The following is a 21,081-nucleotide window of genomic DNA, read 5'->3' as shown; positions in this document are numbered from 1 at the left end:
GTCACTCGGCTGCCGTGGCACAGACCCTTGCATCTTTCTCCACATCCGTCCGCAAAGAGCTGAGAGACGGTCTCATCTCCACTGCATCAATCTCGGGGCAGCGCGCTGAGGGAGTGATGCTCCGGTGTGCAGCAAGGATCAGACTGGGAGGGCTCCTCTCACCGCCGGCCAGGCGAGGTCTTGGTGACTGACGGTGAGATCTGCTGATGGTCCGGACTGTCGCTCAGGGAACCACCACACCAGGTACATCCAATCGTTGTCCTGCAGTAACTGTGGGGCATTCCGTGCTGACCACTGCCTGATAGACCTCTGGTCAACGTGCTGGTCTGAATGAATGTAACCCATTTCATTAACACACGGTTCACATCGAGAGTGCGATGAAGCTACAAAAGGTAGTGGATTCGGCCCAGTACATCACAGGGAGAGCCCTCCCAACCACTGAGCACATCGACATGAAATGCTGCCGGAGGAAAGCAGCGTCCATCATCAGAGATCCTCACCACCCAGGCCGTGCTCTCTTCTCGCTGCTGCCATCAGGCAGAAGGTACAAGAGCCTCAGGACTCGCAGCATCAGGTTCAAAAACAGTTACTCGCCCCCAAAGATCAGGCTCTTCAACAATAGGGGATAAATACACACACCTGCCCGTCCATTGAGATGGTCCCACAACCAGAGTCACGCAGTGAAAGACACTGTCATTTCATCTTCTTTATTTATTTGTTTGTATTTGTACAGTTTGTTGTTCTCTGCACACCGGTTCATCTTTCATTGATCCTGTTACTATTTTATAGATTTTCTCAGTGTGGCCGCAGGAAATTAAATCCCAGGGTTGTATGTGCTGACATTTCGGAACTCTGATGATAAAATGTACTTTGAGCTCGAGTTTCGGGAACTTCGTTCTCAGCCACACTCACAGCCAATCAGCGAGCAGTGCTGGGAGAGGCCGCCTCTCATTGGTTGCGGTCAGTGGCAGTGGGCGGGACGCAGAGCGCCCGGAGCGGAATGCGGTCCGGTGTTTGGAACCGGGAGCGATTGGACCCGGGGCGAGGCCGGAGATCGGGGGCAGCTCCTCGGGCAAAGGTGCAACACGGGCCGGGGTTCCGACTGCGGAGATGGAGAAACTGGTGGGGATCGCATGAGATGGTTCAGGTGCACGGAGGGTGCCCGGCCTTTCTCCCCGGTGGATCGGGGCCTGTTGCCCGCAGCTACCGCCGGGAGACTGGAGCTGCCCCGCTGCGGCTGCTGACTGATCTCTGGTTCCCTCACCTCTCTCCTGTGCAATCCGGTAGACTGAGGGCGAGGGTGAACGAGACACAAAGTGTTTTAGAACAGGAGCCGGCGTGGCCATTCGGCTCCTTGCGCCAGCTCTGCCCTTCACTCGGAGCATGGCTGATCTTTGACCTCAGTGCCATTTTCCTCCCAAGTTCCCGTCATCGCTGAGCCCCTAAATTTGCCGTTTGAATTTAAAAACCTCGTGGAGACACTTCCAAAGGTTCACCACACTCAGGGTGAGGAAATCTCTCCTCATCAGACTTGCTGAGGTGGCCTCTTATTTCCAGTCTCTGACCCCCAGTTCCACACCCACAGGGGAAACATCATTCCTGCCTCAACCTGTCAATATTCTGTGAGACTGTGTCTGTGTCAGTGAGACCACTGATTTCTCTAATTGTGAGACAGTCCCGGTCAGTATAATCTCTCTCAGGACACGACCTCACCCCCCAAATCAATCTGGGAAACCTTTTCATTCCCTTCATCCCACAGGCTGACTCTGGGAGGGAGACCGGACCTGTACACAGTGTTCCATGTCCGCTCTCACCAGGACCCCAAATACCTTCAGAGGAGATCTGTATTCTTGTATTCAAACCTTCCTTCCCATTCAGTGCTCTCCATCGAATATAGAACTCAACAGTGAACAGATGCACCCCTCTCAGACGGGAATTGAAAGGGCAAGTGTTCCCACAGTTAGAGCTTCAGGCCGAGAGCCTCGGAGTAGGCAGAGAAACACGGGGGGGGGGGGGGGGGGGGAGGGGGTGGTGTATGTGGGAGCCGGAGCCCAGCTGTGTGGTTTGTGTGTCAGAATCAGGTTCAATATTTCCAGCATCTGTGGTGAAATGTGTTGTTTTGTGCCAGCAGGACATTGCAATACACAGTAATAAAAACTATAAATTACAATGAGAATATATTAAAATATATTTAAAAAGTAATGACAAGAGAGAGGGAAAATACTGAGGAGGTGTTCGTGGGTTCATTGTCCGTTCAGAAATCTGATGGCGAGTGGAAGAAGCTGTTCCTGAAATGCTGAGTGTGTCTTAAAACCATAAGACATAGGAGCAGTAGGCCATTCAGCCCATCGAGTGTGCTTCAATCATGGGCTGATCCAATTCACACAAAGCATCCACTTTTAAATCCATTGCTTATCAATTCAAATGTCTCATTCCTGTGTCATTGGCCGCAGGTCATGTGTCTGGCCTTTAACACCCGGTCATTGGCTCTGGTCCAAGCAGCCTCCATCTATTGTCCTCTTCCCATCAAGGGACAGTTGCTGACTCATGGCTCTTTGTTCTCAGTCAGCAATGAGCTTGAATTACCTCAGGCATTCACAAGTCTGCATGTTATAGCCACCCAAAGAACACCTCACAAACAACTCCTTACTTGGAAATGCAGAAATGCAGTCCAGCAGACTACCTGAGGAGTCTTTGTGCCTTCTTTAAAACACTAATTAAGTCCAGCATGTCAAGCTCACAAAATGGAGAATCGAGTGTCTTCACAAAATGGCAGCCTCCATCCCCCAAGCACACGGCAAGAACAAAGACTGCTTCCACTGTCCTTGATTCATTTGAATTCACTGATTTGAAGATTGTCATTCTTTCTGGCCAACACACCCAATGACTTGGCCTCCACAGCCGCTCATGGCAACAAACTCCACAGATTTACCACCCTCTGACTAAAGTAATTTCTCCACATCTCAATTCCAAACTGACGTCCTTCAATCCTGAAGTCGTGCCCTCTTGTCCTAGACTCCCTTACCACGGGAAATAACTGCCATAACTAATCTGTTCAGGCCTTTTAACATTTGGAGTGTTTCTGTGAGATCCCCCCTCATTCTCCTGAACTCCAGGGAATACAGCCCAAGAGCTGCCAGACATTCCTCATACGGTAACCCTTTCATTCTTGCAATCATTCTAGTGAATCTTCTCTGAACCCTCTCCAATGTTAGTATATCCTTTCTAAATTAATGAGCTCAAAACTGCACACAATAATCTAAATGTAGTCTCACGAGTGCCTTAGAAACACAGAAACATAGAAAACCTGCAACATAATACAGGCCCTTCGGCCCACAAAGCTGTGCCAAACGTGTCCTTACCTGAGAACTTCCTAGGCTTACCCATAGCTCTCTATTTTTCTAAGCTCCATCAAGGAGTCTCTTAAAAGACTCTCGTTTCCGCCTTCACCACCACCGCTGGCAGCCCATTCCACACACTCACCACTCTCTGCCTGACATCTCCTCTGTACCTATTTCCAAGCACCTTAAAACTATGCCTTATCGTGCTAGCCATTTCAGCCCTGGGAAAAAGCCTCTGACTATCCACATGATCAATGCCTCTCATCATCTTATACACCTCTATCAGGTCACCTCTCATCCTCGGTCACTCCAAGGAGAAAAGGCCGAATTCAATCAACCTGTTTTCATTAGGCATGCTCCCCAATCCAGACAACATCCTTGTAAATCTCCTCTGCACCCTTTCTATGGTTTCCACATCCTTCCTGTAGTGAGGCGACCAGAACTGAGCACAGTACTCCAAGTGGGGTCTGCCCAGGGTCCTATATAGCTGCAGCATTACCTCTCTGCTCCTAAATTCAATTCCACAATTGATGAAGGCCAATACACCATACACCTTCTTAACCACAGAGTCAACCTGCGCAGCTGCTTTGAGTGTCCTATGGACTCGGACCCCAAGATCCCTCTGATCCTCCACATTGCCGTCTTACCATTAATACTATATTCTGCCATCATATTTGACCTACCAAAATGAACCACCTCACACTTACCTGGGTTGAACTCCATCTGCCACTTCTCAGCCCCATTTTGCATCCGATCAATGTCCCGCTGTAACCTCTGACAGCCCTCCACACTATCCACAACACCCCCAACCTTTGTGTCATCGGCAAACTTACTAACCCATCCCTCCACTTCTTCATCCAGGTTATTTAAGGTTGGAATGACATTTTGTAATTTTCCAGTCCTCAGGAACCATTCCAGAATATAGTGAATTCTGAATGATCATTCCTAATGCCTCCTCATTCTCTTCAGCAATCTCCTTCAGAATCGAATCCTGGGATTTAGTCCCATCTGGTGCAGGTGATTTATCTACCTTCAGACCTTTCAGTTTCCCAAGCTCCTTCTCCCTAGAAATAGCAATTACACTTACGTCTGCCCCCGATATTCTTCAACTTCCAGCATACCACAGGCTCTTCCACAGTGAAGAGTAATGCAAAATACAGATTGAGTTCATCCACCATTTCCATGTCCCCCATTACCACCTCTCCAGTGTCGTTTTCCAATGATGCAATATGTACTCTTTCCTCTTTTTACTCCTTATATTTCAGAAAAAAGTTTTAGTATTAGTTTTAGAACTAGTTTTAGTTCATATTGTTGGCTAGCATACTTTCATATTTCGTCTTTTCCCTCCTTATCGCTTTACAGTTGCTTTTTTAGTTGTTTTTAAATTTTCCCAATTCTCGAACCTCCCACCAATGTTCGCTCTGTTTTACACCCTCTCTTTTACTTTTTGTTGGCTTTAACTTCCCTTGTCAGCCATGGTTGAGTCATCCTGCCTTTAGAATAATTATTCTTCTTTGTGTTGGGCTTGAAATTCTGCCCTGTGTTCGTTTGGAAGAGAGACAACCAACACCGGAATATTACAAAACTTGGGTTTATTGCAGAATTCGTAACTGGCACAGCAAATCCACGGAGTCGCTGGAGAAGGCGCGTTCCGACTTCCCCTTACAATCTGCTCTTATTTATACCCCTTTTCCCCCCAGCACAACCCCCCGCTACATATTAGGTAATATCGGGCACTTGTGTCCATCTTATTGGCCCGATGCCATACACTCACGAGTTACCTGTTTCTTTTGTTTACTGAATCGCGTGACACTAGTAGTTTCGGTGTAGCGGAATCCCCAGTTTCGCTTCCCCCCCTCCCTCGCATTCCGGTCTCCTAATATTACGTGAGCCACTCCTGACCTGTAATGGCAGTCTCGAATTAACCCTAACATTAACCCTAACATTTGGAATGTATCTATCCTGTGCCTTCCAAACAGTTCCCAGAAACTCCATCTGCTGTTATCCCTGCTCGTGTTCCTTTCCGGTCAAATTTCTCCAGCTCCTCTCTCAGACCTCTGAAATTGTCTTTACTCCATGTAATACTGATATATCTGACTTTCACTTCTCTCCCTTAAATTGCAGGGTGAATTATTTCATATTATGATCACAGTCTCCAAAGGATTCCTTTACCTTAAACTCCCGAATCAAATCAAGTTCATTCTAGAACACCCAGTCTAAGAATAGCAGATTCCCCAGTGGTCTCAACCACAAGCTGTTCTTGTAAATATATCTGGTGTCATTCTACAAATACTCTCAGAATTCTGAAAACTTTCCTCCGACATCTACCCTGAACTTTCCTTCAGTCGCCTCAAATGGATGTCCACTGGTATTGGCCACTTTCACCCTGGGAAAAATGTGCTGGCTTTCCAATCTATCTGTGCCTCTTATCATCGTGCACACTGTTATCAGTCTCCTCTCATCCTCCTTTGCTCTGTGGAGAAGGAAAACTCTGATTTTAAACCTCCATCCGCTGCCTTGTGGCCATACCCACCCATGGGAAAGGCTTTGGGAGTAAACCCCGAGGAAGAAATCCGGAGCCGGGTTCCCCGAGGCAGTTTGATGTTGTTTACAACTTCACTCTGGCAACCCCTGTGACGACACTGGTGCCAAGCTGTATCGGTGCTTGCCCTTCCCTTGGACTCCATCAGTGACGTGGACGGGGAGATCCCACTGCATGGGCAACAGCCGGTTCTTCAAATCTTCCTTGCCCAGACTGCCTACTACTATGTCCATAATATGACGCTGGGCACAGGAGTGTCGGTACAGGAGGTGACTCTGACAGGAAATGATAAAGTAGTGCTGGTGGGGGTGTGCAGGGGTGGAGGTGTTGATCCGCCTTTCAGCTTGGGGAAAGTAACTGTTTTTGAGTCTGGTTGTCCTGACGTGGATGCTACGTGGCCTCCTCCCTGATGGGAGTGGGACAAACAGTTCATGAGCAAGGTGTGTGTGTTCCTTCATGATGTTCCTGGCCCTTTTCCCACCCCTTTCTGAATATACGTCGTTGATGGCCGTGACTCATTGGGCAGTTTTGACTGTTGTGAAATCTATCTCGCTCAACCTTTCCTCATTAAACATGCTCCCTAATCGAGGCAGCTTCCTGTAAATCTCTGCACATCTTCAGCTGTACATTGCAATGCATAATAATAATAATAATAATAATAATAATAATAATAATAAACTATTCAATAACAAGAAGAAATGTATATAAAATAAAAATTAGTACATAGTGCAAAAAGAGAAAAAAGTTGAGGAAGTGTTCTGGGGTTCACTGTCCATACAGAAATCTGACGCTGGAGGGGAAGATATTGTTCCAAAAACATTGAGTGTGTGTCTTCAGGCTCCTGTACCTCCCTCGTGATGATAGCAATCAGAAGAGGGCATGTCCTGGGTGACTGGGGGTCCTTTATGAAGGGTGACACCTTTTTGAGGCATCAGCTGCTGAACATATCCTCGATGCTGGGGAATCCAATGTCCATGATGGAGCTCGGTGAGTTTATAACTTTCTGCAGCTTTTCCCGATCCTGTGCAGTGACCCCTCCATCCTCGATGGTGAGGCAACCCGTTAACGTGTTTCCATTTGTGATTGTCTTTGGCATCTGTGTCCCTCACAATTTTACACACCTCGATAAGGTCACCCTTCAGTCTTCTGCGCTGTGAAGAATAAAGTTCAGCCTGGTCCACCTTTCCCTGTGACTCAGTCCCTTGACCACCAACAGTGTCCTTGTAAATGTCATTTTGTCGTGCTGGGCTCATCAGGACTCATTCACTGTGGTGACGACACGTGACTCCCCGGCGTGAAGCACAGGGTAATGTCGATGGAGCTGAGGGCTCGAGAAGAATGATAAATGTAAGTGATTCTGTAGATTCCTGATATCCAGAGCAACACACACACACACACACACACGCACACACGCACACGCACACACACACTCACACTCACACACACGCGCACACGCACACACGCACTCACACACGCACTCACACTCACACACACACACGCGCACACACACACACAAACACACACACACTCACTCGCACACTCACTCGCACACACACACGCACACACACACGCACACACTCACACGCACACACTCACTCGCACACACACACACACACTCACAAACAGACACACACACTCACACACGCACACACACACTCACGCACACACTCACACGCACACACACACTCACACACTCACTCGCACACACACTCACACACAGACACGCGCACACACACACAAACACACACACACTCACTCGCACACTCACTCGCACACACACACACACACTCACACACACACGCACACTCACTCACACACACACTCACACACGCACACACACAATCACGCACACACTCACACGCACACACACACACACTCACACACACACTCACACACAGACACGCGCACACACACACACACAAACACACACACACTCACTCGCACACTCACTCGCACACACACACACACGCACACACACACTCACACACAGACGCACACACTCACACGCACACACTCACTCGCACACACACACACACTCACACACAGACACACACACTCACACACACACTCACGCACACACTCACACGCACACACATGCACACACTCACACACACATACTCACTCGCACACACACACACACTCACACACAGACACGCGCACACACACACAAACACACACACACTCACTCGCACACACACACACGCACACACACACTCACACACACACACACACTCACACGCACACACTCACTCGCACACACACACACTCACACACAGACACACACACTCGCACACGCACACACACACACTCACACACTCACTCGCACACACACTCACACACACACGCACACACACACTCACACACACACACACACACTCACACGCACACACTCGCTCGCACACACACACTCACACACAGACACACACACTCGCACACGCACACACACACTCACACACTCACACACAGACACGCGCACACACACACACAAACACACACACACTCACTCGCACACTCACTCGCACACACACACTCACACACACACGCACACACTCACACACACACTCACTCGCACACACACACACACACACACACTCTCACACACACACACAGACACACACACACACACTCACTCACTCACACACGCACGCACACACACACACACACACGCACACACACACACGCACACACACACACCACACACACACACACAGACACAGACACACACACACACACACACACACACACACAGACACACACACACACACACTCACTCACTCACACACACACACAGGTACACACACACACACACACACACACACACACACACACACACACACACACACACACACACACACACACACACACACACACACACAGTGCTGGAGGAACTCAGCAGGCCAGGCAGCATCTGAGTAACTCCATTGGTCAGGCTCAGCTATGGACGTTGCATCCTAGCTGTCTACATTGCCGGTGTGCAGGTCAGGGCAGTACGATCTGGAGAACAAGCTGTTGTCCAGGCAGGAGGCTCCCACTCTCCGTGTAGCTGATGAATCCCGAGGAAGAGCAGAGACCGATACAGTCTGACACCAGCATCGTTGCAGGCTTTGCCAGTCAGCATTGAACTCAACGTCGAACTGCCTCAGGGACTCCAGCTCAGGATTTTTCCTCGGGGTTTACCACCGATGCCTTCCCCATGAGTGGGTATAGCTGCAGAGCAGGGGAGGTGAGAGATCAGAGTTTTCCTTCTCCTCTATGAGCTGCCAGCCATGGGTGTCTCGCTCTTTCTGCCCAAAAGGCAGCATCTATGGAGAGGAATAATCGACATTTTGGGCCTGACTCCACATCGGTGTTGCTCTGGGAGAATGAGCCCCACTGAGAGTGTACCACACCTTTGATCTGGCCAGGGTTTGGTTCTCACCCTCTGGGGAGGCAGTTGGAGCCCACACCCTGTGTACGTGGAGGTTGGAGTGGGTGTGGTCCCACTCCCCAACCCCATGGACTGAGATCAGTTGAGTTGTGTGGCTTCTGTCTGTACTCTCCTGACACTCTCTGTGTCATACGACCCAAACACATTGGAGCGGAATTAGGCCTTTCATCCCATCCCCTCCTCTCTGTCATTCCAACATGGTGGATTTATGATCCATCTCCAACCCATTCCCCGGCCTTCCTCCCATAACCTTTGATACCCTTACTGATCAATAACCTGTCAACATCCATGTTAAACGTACCCAATGACATGGTCTCCACAGAAATCTGTGGCAATGAATTCCACACACCCACAAACATATTGGGAAAGAAATTCCTCCTTCTCTCTGTTCTGAAGGGGAGTCCTTCCAATCTGAGAAGGTGACCACTGCTCCCAGACATCCCGTGACAGGAAACACCCTCCACATCCACTCTGTCTCGGCTTTTCAATATTCAGTTGGTTTAAATGAGATCCACCCACACTCCCTATTCTTCTAAACTCCGGTGAGTACAGGGCAGAGTCATCAAATGTTCCTCACACATTAACCCTTTCATTCCTGGGATCATTCCGGAGAACCACATCTCAACCATCTCAAACACCAGCATATTCTATGTTAGTGGAGGGTCCCAGAGCTGTTCAGAATACTCCCGATGCAGTCTAACCAATGCCTTATAATGCCACTGTGTTACAGACTTGATTTTATATCCCAGACCTCTCGAAATGGATGATACATTGCATTTGCCTTCCATTCCACTGACTTCACCTGTAATTTGCTGTTTTGGGAGTTCTGCATGAGGACCCAGATGTCCCTTTGCTCCTCTGAATTCTGAATTTGCTCCCCTTTTGAAAACATTCCGTGCCTTTATTCCTTCCACCAAACTACATGACCAGAAACTTCCCATCACTGCACCTGCCCCTTCAACAGGACTTTGGATGATGGAGTCTGAAGCAACACACAAAAATCTGAGGTGGAAAGGGTCTCGGGAGTCCTGGTGTAGGATCCCTTAAAGGTTAATTTGCAGGTTGATTCTCCGGTGAGGAAGGCAAATGCAACGTCAGCATTCATTTCAAGAGGACGAGTGTATGAAAGCAAGGATGTAATGTTGAAACTTTATGAAGCGTTGGTGAGGCTGATTTGGAGTATTGTGAGCAGGTTTGGGCCTCTTATCTCAGAAAGAATGTTCTGAAACTGAGAGAGTTCAAAGGAGGTTCACAAGAATGAACGGCTTGTCATAGGAGCTCTGTGTCAGTGTTCACTAAATTCGGAAGAATGAGGGGTGACCTCATTGCAACCTTCAAATGGTGAAAGGCCTTGGCAGAGTGCATGTGTGGAGGGTGTTTCCTGTGGTGGGAGAGTCTAAAACCAGAAGACACAGCCTCAGGACGGAGGGGCATCCTTTCAGAATGGAGATGAGGAGGAATTTCTTTAGCCAGAGGGTGGTGAATCTGTGGAATTTTTTGCCACAGGCAGCTGTGGAGGTCAAGTCTTTCTATTTAAGGCAGAGGTTGATAGATTTTTGACTGGTCTGGACATGAAGGGATATGGAGAGAAGGCAGGAGATTGGGGCAAAGAGGAAAATTGGATCAGCCAGGTTGAAATAGCCGAGCAGACTCGATGGGCCATTGAGTTTCTATATGTTATGGTCATATGGTCTGTTCAAATGATAATTAAACACCTTCACTGTCCACCATCTGCAAGTTCACTGATCAGCTCACCCACATTCTCATCCAAATCAATAATGTATTAGTCTGTTTATCAGATCATAAAAGAAATAGGATGATGCGACTGATTGTTTGATAATTAGATGAATATGATTTCAGCAAGACTTCTGTTCAAATTCACCTTTTCCCATCTTCCCTGTGGAAAATGTTTCTCTTCAGCTCTTAAATATTTTCCACTCTCACCTCACATCCATGAAATTACCGACCATGGCACCACTCTCTGCTTCCTATCACAAACAAATGTTTTATCCCCACAAGGATCTCTCTGAGTGCTGTGGTGATGCTCTCCCTGATCAACATCACAACTCCCCCTCCTCTCCCACCCCCACTTCTGTCACGTCCTTTGTATCTGTAGCACAGTGAGGTGGTTTTGATCTTATTCAATGGGAGAGCAGGTGTGAGGGGCTGAATGGCCTCCTCTTGCTGCTATTTCTGATGTTCAGAGCAGTGAACAGACTGAACTGAAGGAGGATAGAAGGGGTCGGGGAATAAATGGAGGAGTAGAACAGGACGGTGTTCCGAAGTGAACAGACATCTGGCAAGTGAGCGGCTTTAAAACTGAGTCTGGAAGGTTCCAGGATTAGCCTGTTCTTGTTAGAGTGAATAGCGGGACTGGAGGGATGAGGGACCCCTGGCTGACGAGGGTCATTGAGGCTCTGGTCAGGATGGAGGCGTGTGTGAGGGGAAAGAGGCTGAGCTCCTCGAGGGGTAGAAGGGGTGTGGGGAACACTAAAAAGGGAAACTCAGATGGACATGAAGTGGACATGAGATAGCTTTAGGGGGTCAGATAAAGGTGATTCCGAACAGATTCTGTGAGTCTGTGGGAAACAGAAGGGTAACTGGTGAGGGAATATGTCCCTTGAAGGATCAGTGTGGTCATCTCTGTGTGGAGACACAGCAGATGGGTGAGGTCTGAAATAAATACTTCTCATCTGTATTCACTGTGGAGAAGGTGATGGAAGCTGGGGAATTCCGGGAGGAGAATACGAATGTCCTGAAACATACCGACATTACAAAGGAGGCTGGCCAGCTTAAACACAGAAAGCTGAATAAATCCCGGGGTCTGATCCAGTGTATCCTCTGTCATGGTGGGAATCCAGGGAAGAAATTGCTGGGACCCTGGCTGTGATTTTTCATACACTGAACACAGAACAGTACAGCACAGGAACAGGCCATTCGGCCCACGCTGTCTGTGCTGACCATGATGTAATCACATTTGCCTGCAAATGACCCAAACCCTCCATTCCCTGTCTGTTCATTTCCCTGTTTAAATGTCTGTTAAACATCACGATCGTATCTGATTCCACCACTCCCCATCCCGGCCGAGCATTCCAGGAAGATACCACTCATTGTGTCCAATAACATTCCTTGAACATCCCGGTTCAACTTTGACCCTCTGACTTTAAAGCTTTACCCTTCATGTTGTGTCCTCGGGGAGATTACACTGACTGAGACTGTCTCATAATTAGAAGAATAAGGGTTGATCTCACTAGCAAGGACACAGTCTCACTGGGTATTGACAGGGTAGAGGCAGGAATGATGGGGTGTGGAACCAGGGGTCACAGACTCACAATCAGAGGTCGCCTCAGCAGGACTGAGATGAGGAAAACTTCCTCTCCCAGTGTGTGATGGAATTCTCTACAAATGATTTCTGGATTTAAGGGGAAAAGAGAAGATGGGATGGTGCAGGAAATTGGCACTGAAGTCAATGATCAGCCAAGTTCTGAGTGAAGAGTAGAACAGGTGAAAGGGGACGAATGGCCACTTCTTGTCCCGTTTCTTACTTTCATGAAACACTAACCGATCTTTGTGTCTTTTAATGTTTTGGTCTTCAGTCTGTTGGATTACACAGGGGAGCGGTAACCAATGCACTCTGTGTAGAGCATCCTCTGTACCCCGTGTTGACTGTATTCACTCCACTGCCCCCAGTGTTCGTAACAGTATGCAGAGTTTGTTGTATTCTTACCTCATCAATCTCCTATAAACCTTCTCCTCTCACCTTATATTTACTTCCTGTAGAATTTGAAATTCCCACACTGGGAACAAGGAGAGTGATTCCCCACAACTCCTGCTGGACAGTGGGGAGCAGCGGGTGTGCACTTGGCATCTGCTGACACACTCCGTCCCGACAGGGTGGGAGCAGAGTTTGAGAGCGAATAACTGGAGCAATTCCCCCACCTGCTGGGCGCACAGCTCTCTCTCTCTCTCTCTCTCTCTCTCTCTCTCTCTCTCTCTCTCTCTCTCTCTCTCTCTCTCTCTCTCTCTCTCTCTCTCTCTCTCTCTCGCTCTCGCTCTCGCTCTCGCTCTCGCTCTCTCTCTCTCTCTCTCTCTCTCTCTCTCTCTCTATTACAATTTTTAATTAAACTAAATAAATAAGTATACGTAGAACATAGAATAGTACAGCACAGTACAGGCCCTTCGGCCCACAAGGTTTTGCCGACACAAACCCTGCCTCCCATATAACCCCCCACTTTATTTTCCTCCATATACCTACCAGTCTCTTAACTTTCACTAGTGTATCTGCCTCCACCACTGACTCAGGCAGTGCATTCCACGCACCAACCACTCTCTGATGAAAAACCTTCCTCTAATATCCTCCTTGAACTTCCCTCCCCTTACCTTAAAGCCATGTCCTCTGTATTGAGCAGTGGTGCCCTGGGAAAGTGACGCTGGCTGTCCACTCTATCTATTCCTCTTAATATCTTGTACACCTCTATCATGTCTCCTCTCATCCTCCTTCTCTCCAAAGAGTAAAGCCCTAGCTCCCTTAATCTCTGATCATAATCCATACTCCCTAAACCAGGCAGCATCCTGGTAAATCTCCTCTGTATCCTTACCAATGCTTCCACATCCTTCCTATACTGAGGCGACCAGAACTGGACACAGTACTCCAAGTGTGGCCTAACTAGAGTTTTATAGAGCTGCATCGTTACTCCGCGTCTCTTCAACTCTGTCCGCCGACATATGAAAGCTAACACCCCATAAGCTTTCTTCACTACCCTATCTACCTGTGAGGCAACTTTCAGGGATCTGTGGACATGTACCCCCAGATCTCTCTGCTCCTCCACACTACCAAGTATCCTGTCATTTACTTTGTACTCTGCCTTGGAGTTTGTCCTAATCGCCGGCGCTGTAAAGCGATTGCACTACCGCCAGGTTGCCGTGCCCAACTACCATAAATGTCCACACAACAGCAGAACATCAGTTTCCTGTAGGAATCGGTCTCTACGCGAATCCCTTTCCCAGTCGTCAGTCTGCACTATCCCCAACCTGCAACATTTTGTTGCCCGAAACGTGGACATCACTTCTCCCTATAGATGCTGCCTAGCCTGCTGTGTTCCACCCTGCACCGTGAATCTGCACAGATCTTTGTGCTGCTCGCCATCGCCACCGTCTGGTTGCAAACGGCAATGCAATGAACTCACCTCGGCGCTGAACCGATTCCACAACCTCCGGACTCACCTTTCATGTCTCGACAATTGATGTTCTCAGGATTATTTATTTATTCATTTATTTATTATTTTCACCACGCATTGGTTGTTTACCAGTCTCTGTGTGGATTTTCATTCTATTGTGTTTCTACGTACACACATTTTAATTATATTTTATTAACTTACTTATGGTAATTTGAGCCATTTTGTGTGCGATACATGTGGGTGCTTGTGGTCTGGAGAAATGTTGTTTCATTTGGTTCTATATCTGTACAGTCGGATGACAATAAACTTGAACTTGAGAGGAAATTTTTTTTTTTGGAACATTTCAGTCGCTGTGTTGACCTGACAGGTTAAATACTGAGAGGATATTTGCCCTGGTGGTGCATGGTGCGAGGGGTTTGTCGGGGTTTTGAATAGCAGTTGGATCAGAGATATCAGAAATTCTGCAGATGCTGGAAATCCAGAGCAACACATACAAAATGCTGGATGAATTCAGCAGGTCGGGCAGCATCCATGGAGAGGAATAAAGAGTCGACGTTTCAGACTGAGATCTGATTTTTTTTCAGATTCAGATTGGGTTTATTTATCACATGTACAAGGCAACATACAGTGAAATACGTTGTTCGTATTAACAACCAACACAACCTCAGGATGTGCCGGGGGCAGCCCGCAAGAGTCACCACACATCCCAGCACCAACTCAGCATTTGTATGTCCACAATGTTCAGTAAAGCTACACAGACCACAGAGACAACACGACACAACAAACAACAACAGCAAAACAAGCCCCTTGCTGCTCTCCCATTCACCCTCTCACACACAAAGTCCGACAACTACAGGACCGGCCTCTGGGCCTCCTGTCCAGGAGTTGCCCATCCAGTTGCAACTTCCGGACTTCCCAAAGACCGTTTGGGCTTTGAACGTCGGTATCGACTCTCACACTGATTGATGACGGGCGGCTGATTTGGTGTTGTTACCTACCCCATAACTGGGTGTCTGACCAGCAGAGAAAGAAGAATCCGTTGGAGTCTGGTGATACCAAACTAAAGGTGTTTATTCATAAAAATAAGCAAAACCATATCAATAATGCAAATATATAGATAATACACGTTAGCAATAATACCTAAAAGTGTGGGAATAATAATAATCAATAATAAACAAGCTCTATCGATGTCTAGGGGATAATGAATTGTCATGGGAAAGTATAAAGTTCAGTTCAGTTCATACGTACTGAGGTAGATATTGGTTGTTGTTATTGTAATCGTTGGAGAGAGAGAGAGAGAGAGAGCGAGCGAGATGTAACAGCTACAGTCAGGCAAACCTTCCTTTATGTTCTTGATCCGTCGTTTCGTTGTGGCCATTCAGGTATGACCCCTCTGTCCTTCAGCTGGACCGTTCTTCCGTGGTGGACTCATCACTCTGGCATGAGTGGACACACACACAAGCCCCCACCGGCCCTGCTGTAACACTGTGAGTTAAACTGACCGATCTCTTTGTTCGTTCCCGATGCCCCACACCTTCACGTGGGTTCCAACACTCAAGCAGTGCTCACTAGTGTGTCTCCTGGTGTGTCTGAAGGGTGTCTCTCCAGACCTCACTTTTATCCCCACTCACGGGGTCTCAGTTGTCAATCAATTTTGAATGGCTGTGTCCATCAAACCAGCCCACTCCGGCTGTCCACTGAGGAATGTTAATGAACAGAATGGTACAAGATAAATAACCCTCTCAGAAGTCATAATACCGTGAATCAACAAGTCTCTCTCCCATCCCTTGTCTCTCTCTTATCTGTAGCAGATGTTCTTGCATGTTTTCTTTTCCATCTCTCTCTCTCATGAGCAGCATAGCAACAGTAATGGTTTGTGATTCTCCCGTGGTGGGGGGGGGGGGGGGGGGGGGGGAGGGGAAACAATACCTGCCAGTCTGTAACTGTGCTACAAGTTCATCTCCTTTATTCCGTATACTGCACACATTCAAATTTAACACTTTCAGTCCTGGATCCTTTTCAGTTTTGTCTGCCTTTTACATTACAACTCATCCAGTTGATTTTAGTTTTGCCTTATCGACAGCCTCCCCTCACTACACATTGCCTCTGTTTGTAAACCAGCCACCTCATCTTCAGCCCTGTCACCTGCCTTTCCTACGACACTTCTTGCATTGAAATACAGGCAGCTCAGGACACTGGATGCACAATGTCCAGCCTTTCATTCCTGACTTTGAGGTCTTACCAGCATCTGCCTCCATAACCTCTCCACGAACTGTTCTGACACTCTGGTTCCCATTCCCCTGCAACTCTAGTTTAAACCCCACTGTACAGCATTAACAAACCTTCCTGCCCGGATATTATTCCCCCTCCAGTTCAGGTGCAAACCGTCCCTTCTGTACAGGTCCCACCTTCCCTGGAAGAGAGCCCAATGATTCAAAAACCTCTGCCCTCCTTAACACAGCAACTTCTTAGCCAGGTGTTAAACTGCATAATCTTCCTAGTTCTGGGCTCACCAGCATGTGACATGTGTAGCAATACTGAGATCACAACACTGGATGTCCTGCCCTTTAACTTATCAGCGAACTCCCTGTGCAGAGCCCCATCGCTCGTAAATAATACTATTGTTGTCTGCGTGATTTGTTTTCTCTCTCTGCACATTGGGTGTTCAATGTCTTTTCCTAAAATGTGTTCTGTTGGGTTTTTGTTCTGTGACTGCCTGTCAGGAGACAAACCTCATGGTTCCATAAGGTATACGTACTTTGATAATAAATGTACTTTAAACGGTGAAATCTGAAGGCCTCCTTCCTACACCAGCTCCTTAGCCAGGCGTTAAACTGTATGATCTTCCTGTTTCTGGCCTCTCTAGCACGTGGCACGGGCAGCAATCCTGGGATCAGAACCCTGGGTCCTGTCCTGGAACTTAGCACCGAACTCCTTAAACTCAGATGGAGGGACTGCTTTGTCGAGCACTTTCACTCCATCCGCCTCAAAATGCACCATTTCTTGGTGACCTCCTACATCAACTCAATCTCTCATTGCAGAATCTCGTGTTAAATGCTCGAGAAACTAAATCAAAAACAGAAAATATCAGAATCCACAGGATGGGTGGTGTTTGAATAAAAGATGCTGGAAATCGAGAGCAACTTACACAAAATGCTGGAGAAACTCAGCAGGCCAGGCAGCGACTATGGAGAAGTGTAAACAGTAGACGATTCAGGCTGTGACCCTTCATCAGGGCAGGAAAGGAAGGGGAAAGGTGGGGGAGGGGAGGAAGAAGTACAAAGTGACGGGTGATAGGTGGAGATTTCGGCAGAGATAATCGGTGTGAAATATGAACTCCATGGATTGTGACTGACCGGGTGAATGCTTCCGACATTTTACCCTCCTCACTCACCCTCTCCATCTGCCCATCATCTTTGTCACTGCCACCTCTCACCTCACAGCTTCTGACACATTTCCACACTCCACCCCTCCCTCGTGTCTTTATCACCCCCTCACCTGCCAGCTCTTACCCTGGCTTTCCATCCAAATCCTACACCGGTCATCTCCGCTCTCACTTTCAGTCCAGTGGGAGGACATTGAGCCAAAACGTCAATTATCCATTTCCCTCTATAGATGCTGCCTGACACGCTGAGATTCTCCAGCCTGTTACCGTCACGTGTCCCACCTCCCCAAGATTCACCTTGACCTCCCTCTCCGGTCAGCATCACCACCACTTGTCCCACTTCACCTGTCCCGGGGCGGGTGGACTTTAGCACCCGGGGGAGCCGGGGAGCTCAGGACCCGCCGCCCGCGGCTGCTGCTGAATCCGCCGTGTTTCTGTTCCGTTGACGGATGCGGTGAATGAGTTAAAATTAATGGATCGATAATTCTCACATCATGTTTATTTCACTCTCCGCACATTTATATTTACACTGACTGACTCCTGACTCCGGTCCCGGACCCGACCCGTTTACAGACCCGGAGCGGAACCGGAGCAGATTCTCAGCCACTCGTTTGGATATACAGTCCAGAAGAAAGGATAAAGTTTCCCCGTGAATTTATTCCCAGTGAAGGTGTGGAGATGGGAATTGGTCTCCGCGTTGTAAAATGAAACTGTCCCGGACTCGTAACTGAGATAAACTCCCACCCTCCGGGGGATGGGATCGGCAGCGAGACGGGACTCGGGGGAGGGGGGAACCAGGTCAGGGAAGAGGAGACGGATCACGCGAAAGGGGAAATGGACCACGTCACAATCCCGATGTAACACGTCACCATCCCGCGTGATGACCCAGAATCCGGTCTCCGGACTCTGTCTGACCTCTCCCTTCCTCTCCACAGACTCTGCTGCGACTCCCAGACACCAGAACCGATTCCCCGTCATCTCCACCTCCCAGTAATGTCTCCCCGATGTGAATCCCTCCGATCCCAGCACACAAGGCCAGTTTGTGAATCTCTTCCCGGTGTCAGGGAGATCCCTCCGGGTCCCGGTCCGTCTCACACTCTTCCGATCCTCAGACACCTCGAGATACGGATGCGCCGTTTCCACATCCAGGGTGACAGAGACTGTGGGGAGAAGCAGAGAATTAGAGAGTCCCCGAGGATCGGGGGGAGACTTGGGCAGCGCGGCCCCGGGATCGGGGAGAGACTCGGGCAGCGCAGTCCCGGGACCGGGGGGAGACTCGGGCAGCGCGGCCCCGGGGACCGGGGGGAGACTCGGGCAGCGCGGCCCCGGGGACCGGGGAGAGACTCGGGCAGCGCGGCCCCGGGGGATCGGGGGGAGACTCGGGCAGCGCGGTCCCGGGACCGGGGGGAGACTCGGGCAGCGCGGCCCCCGGGGATCGGGGGGAGACTCGGGCAGCGCGGTCCCGGGACCGGGGGGAGACTCGGGCAGCGCGGCCCCGGGATCGGGGGGGAGACTCGGGCAGCGCGGCCCGGGGGATCGGGGGAGACTCGGGCAGCGCGGCCCCCGGGGATCGGGGGGGGAGACTCGGGCAGCGCGGCCCGGGGGATCGGGGGAGACTCGGGCAGCGCGGCCCCCGGGGATCGGGGGGGAGACTCGGGCAGCGCGGCCCGGGGGATCGGGGGGAGACTCGGGCAGCGCGACCCCAGGGGATCAGGGGGAGACTCCGGCAGCGCGGCCCCCGGGGATCGGGGGGAGACTCGGGCAGCGCGGCCCGGGGATCGGGGGGAGACTCGGGCAGCGCGGTCCCGGGACCGGGGGGAGACTCGGGCAGCGCGGCCCCCGGGGATCGGGCGGAGACTCGGGCAGCGCCGCCCCCGGGGATCAGGGGGAGACTCGGGCAGCGCGGCCCGGGTGATCGGGGGGAGACTCGGGCAGCGCGGTCCCGGGACCGGGGGGAGACTCGGGCAGCGCGGCCCGGGGGATCGGGCGGAGACTCGGGCAGCGCCGCCCCCGGGGATCAGGGGGAGACTCGGGCAGCGCGGCCCGGGTGATCGGGGGGAGACTCGGGCAGCGCGGTCCCGGGACCGGGGGGAGACTCGGGCAGCGCGGCCCGGGGGATCGGGGGGAGACTCGGGCAGCGCGGTCCCGGGACCGGGGGGAGACTCGGGCAGCGCGGCCCCGGGATCGGGGGGGAGACTCGGGCAGCGCGGCCCCGGGATCGGGGGGAGACTCGGGCAGCGCGGTCCCGGGACCGGGGGGAGACTTGGGCAGTTGGGTGGCGACAGGACCCTTCCCTGGGGTTTTACCCAAACACAGTGGATGGACAACCAGCATCTTCCCGAGGTTTTTCCTCGCCAGGGAGAGCGAACCCGTCCAGATGTGTTTTAAATCATTGTAACTGTACCCAGATCTGCAGTTTCCTTTGGCAGCCTCCTGAGCTCCAGGAAAAAGATCCAGATAATCCAGCCTCTCCTTATAACCCAACCCCTCCAGTCCCAGTAACATCCTTGTAAATCTGCTTTATACCCTCTCAGTTTAATGACATTCTTCCTGTAGAAAGATCACCAGCACTGGACAGTGTGATCCAAATCATAAAGACAAGAACATCTGCAGTTGCTGGAAATCCAAAGCAACACACTCAAAACCTTGGCCCAAATCATTGAGTGTTTATTCATATCCAGAGCTGCTGCCTGACCTGCTGAGTTCCTCCAGCAGTTTGTGTGTGTTACTCTGCTCCAAATGTGGCCTTCCCAATGTCTTGTACACTCATAACGTGACGTCCCAGCTCCTGCACTCAGTATTCTGACTGATGAAGGCAATCACCTCCTGGTCTCTCTGTTCCACAACACTCTCCATGGCCCCCGATTGATGTGTAAATCCTGTCCTGGTTTACCTTCCAAAATGCAACACCCTCATCTCTCTGAATTAAAATCAATTTCCATCCAACGGCCCAGAGACCCAATTAATCAAGATCTCGTTGCAATCTTGGATAAACCATGAGCAATGGGTTATGTAGTCGATAACACAATCCTGTTGCACCTCGGGGCGATCCGGAGTTCAGAGTCCAATTCCGACACCATCCGTAAGGAGTTTGTACTTTCTCCCCGGGACCTCGTGCATTTCCTCCGGGTGCTCCCGATTCATCCCTCAGATTGGGGAGGAGTGGACAGCGAGGAAGACCATCATTACTTGCAGTGGGATCTGGGGCA

The 21,081-nt window shown here is 50.0% G+C and overlaps 1 protein-coding gene across 1 annotated transcript in view; it reads right to left on the bottom strand.

Annotated features, from left to right (window-relative positions):
• Positions 1-21,081, bottom strand: part of LOC140721736 (uncharacterized) — a 96,235-nt gene that overhangs the window by 67,071 nt on the left and 8,083 nt on the right. The window contains 2 exon segments of the mRNA XM_073036543.1: positions 913-1,288; positions 18,460-19,032. Of these exon segments, the coding sequence (XP_072892644.1) occupies positions 913-1,288; positions 18,460-19,032 (949 nt within the window).

Source organism: Hemitrygon akajei, chromosome 2 (genome assembly GCF_048418815.1).
Source record: "Hemitrygon akajei chromosome 2, sHemAka1.3, whole genome shotgun sequence".
Taxonomy (NCBI): Eukaryota; Metazoa; Chordata; class Chondrichthyes; order Myliobatiformes; family Dasyatidae; genus Hemitrygon; species Hemitrygon akajei.
Note: the sequence above shows the minus strand (reverse complement) of the source record. Positions and strands in the feature narration are given on the sequence as shown.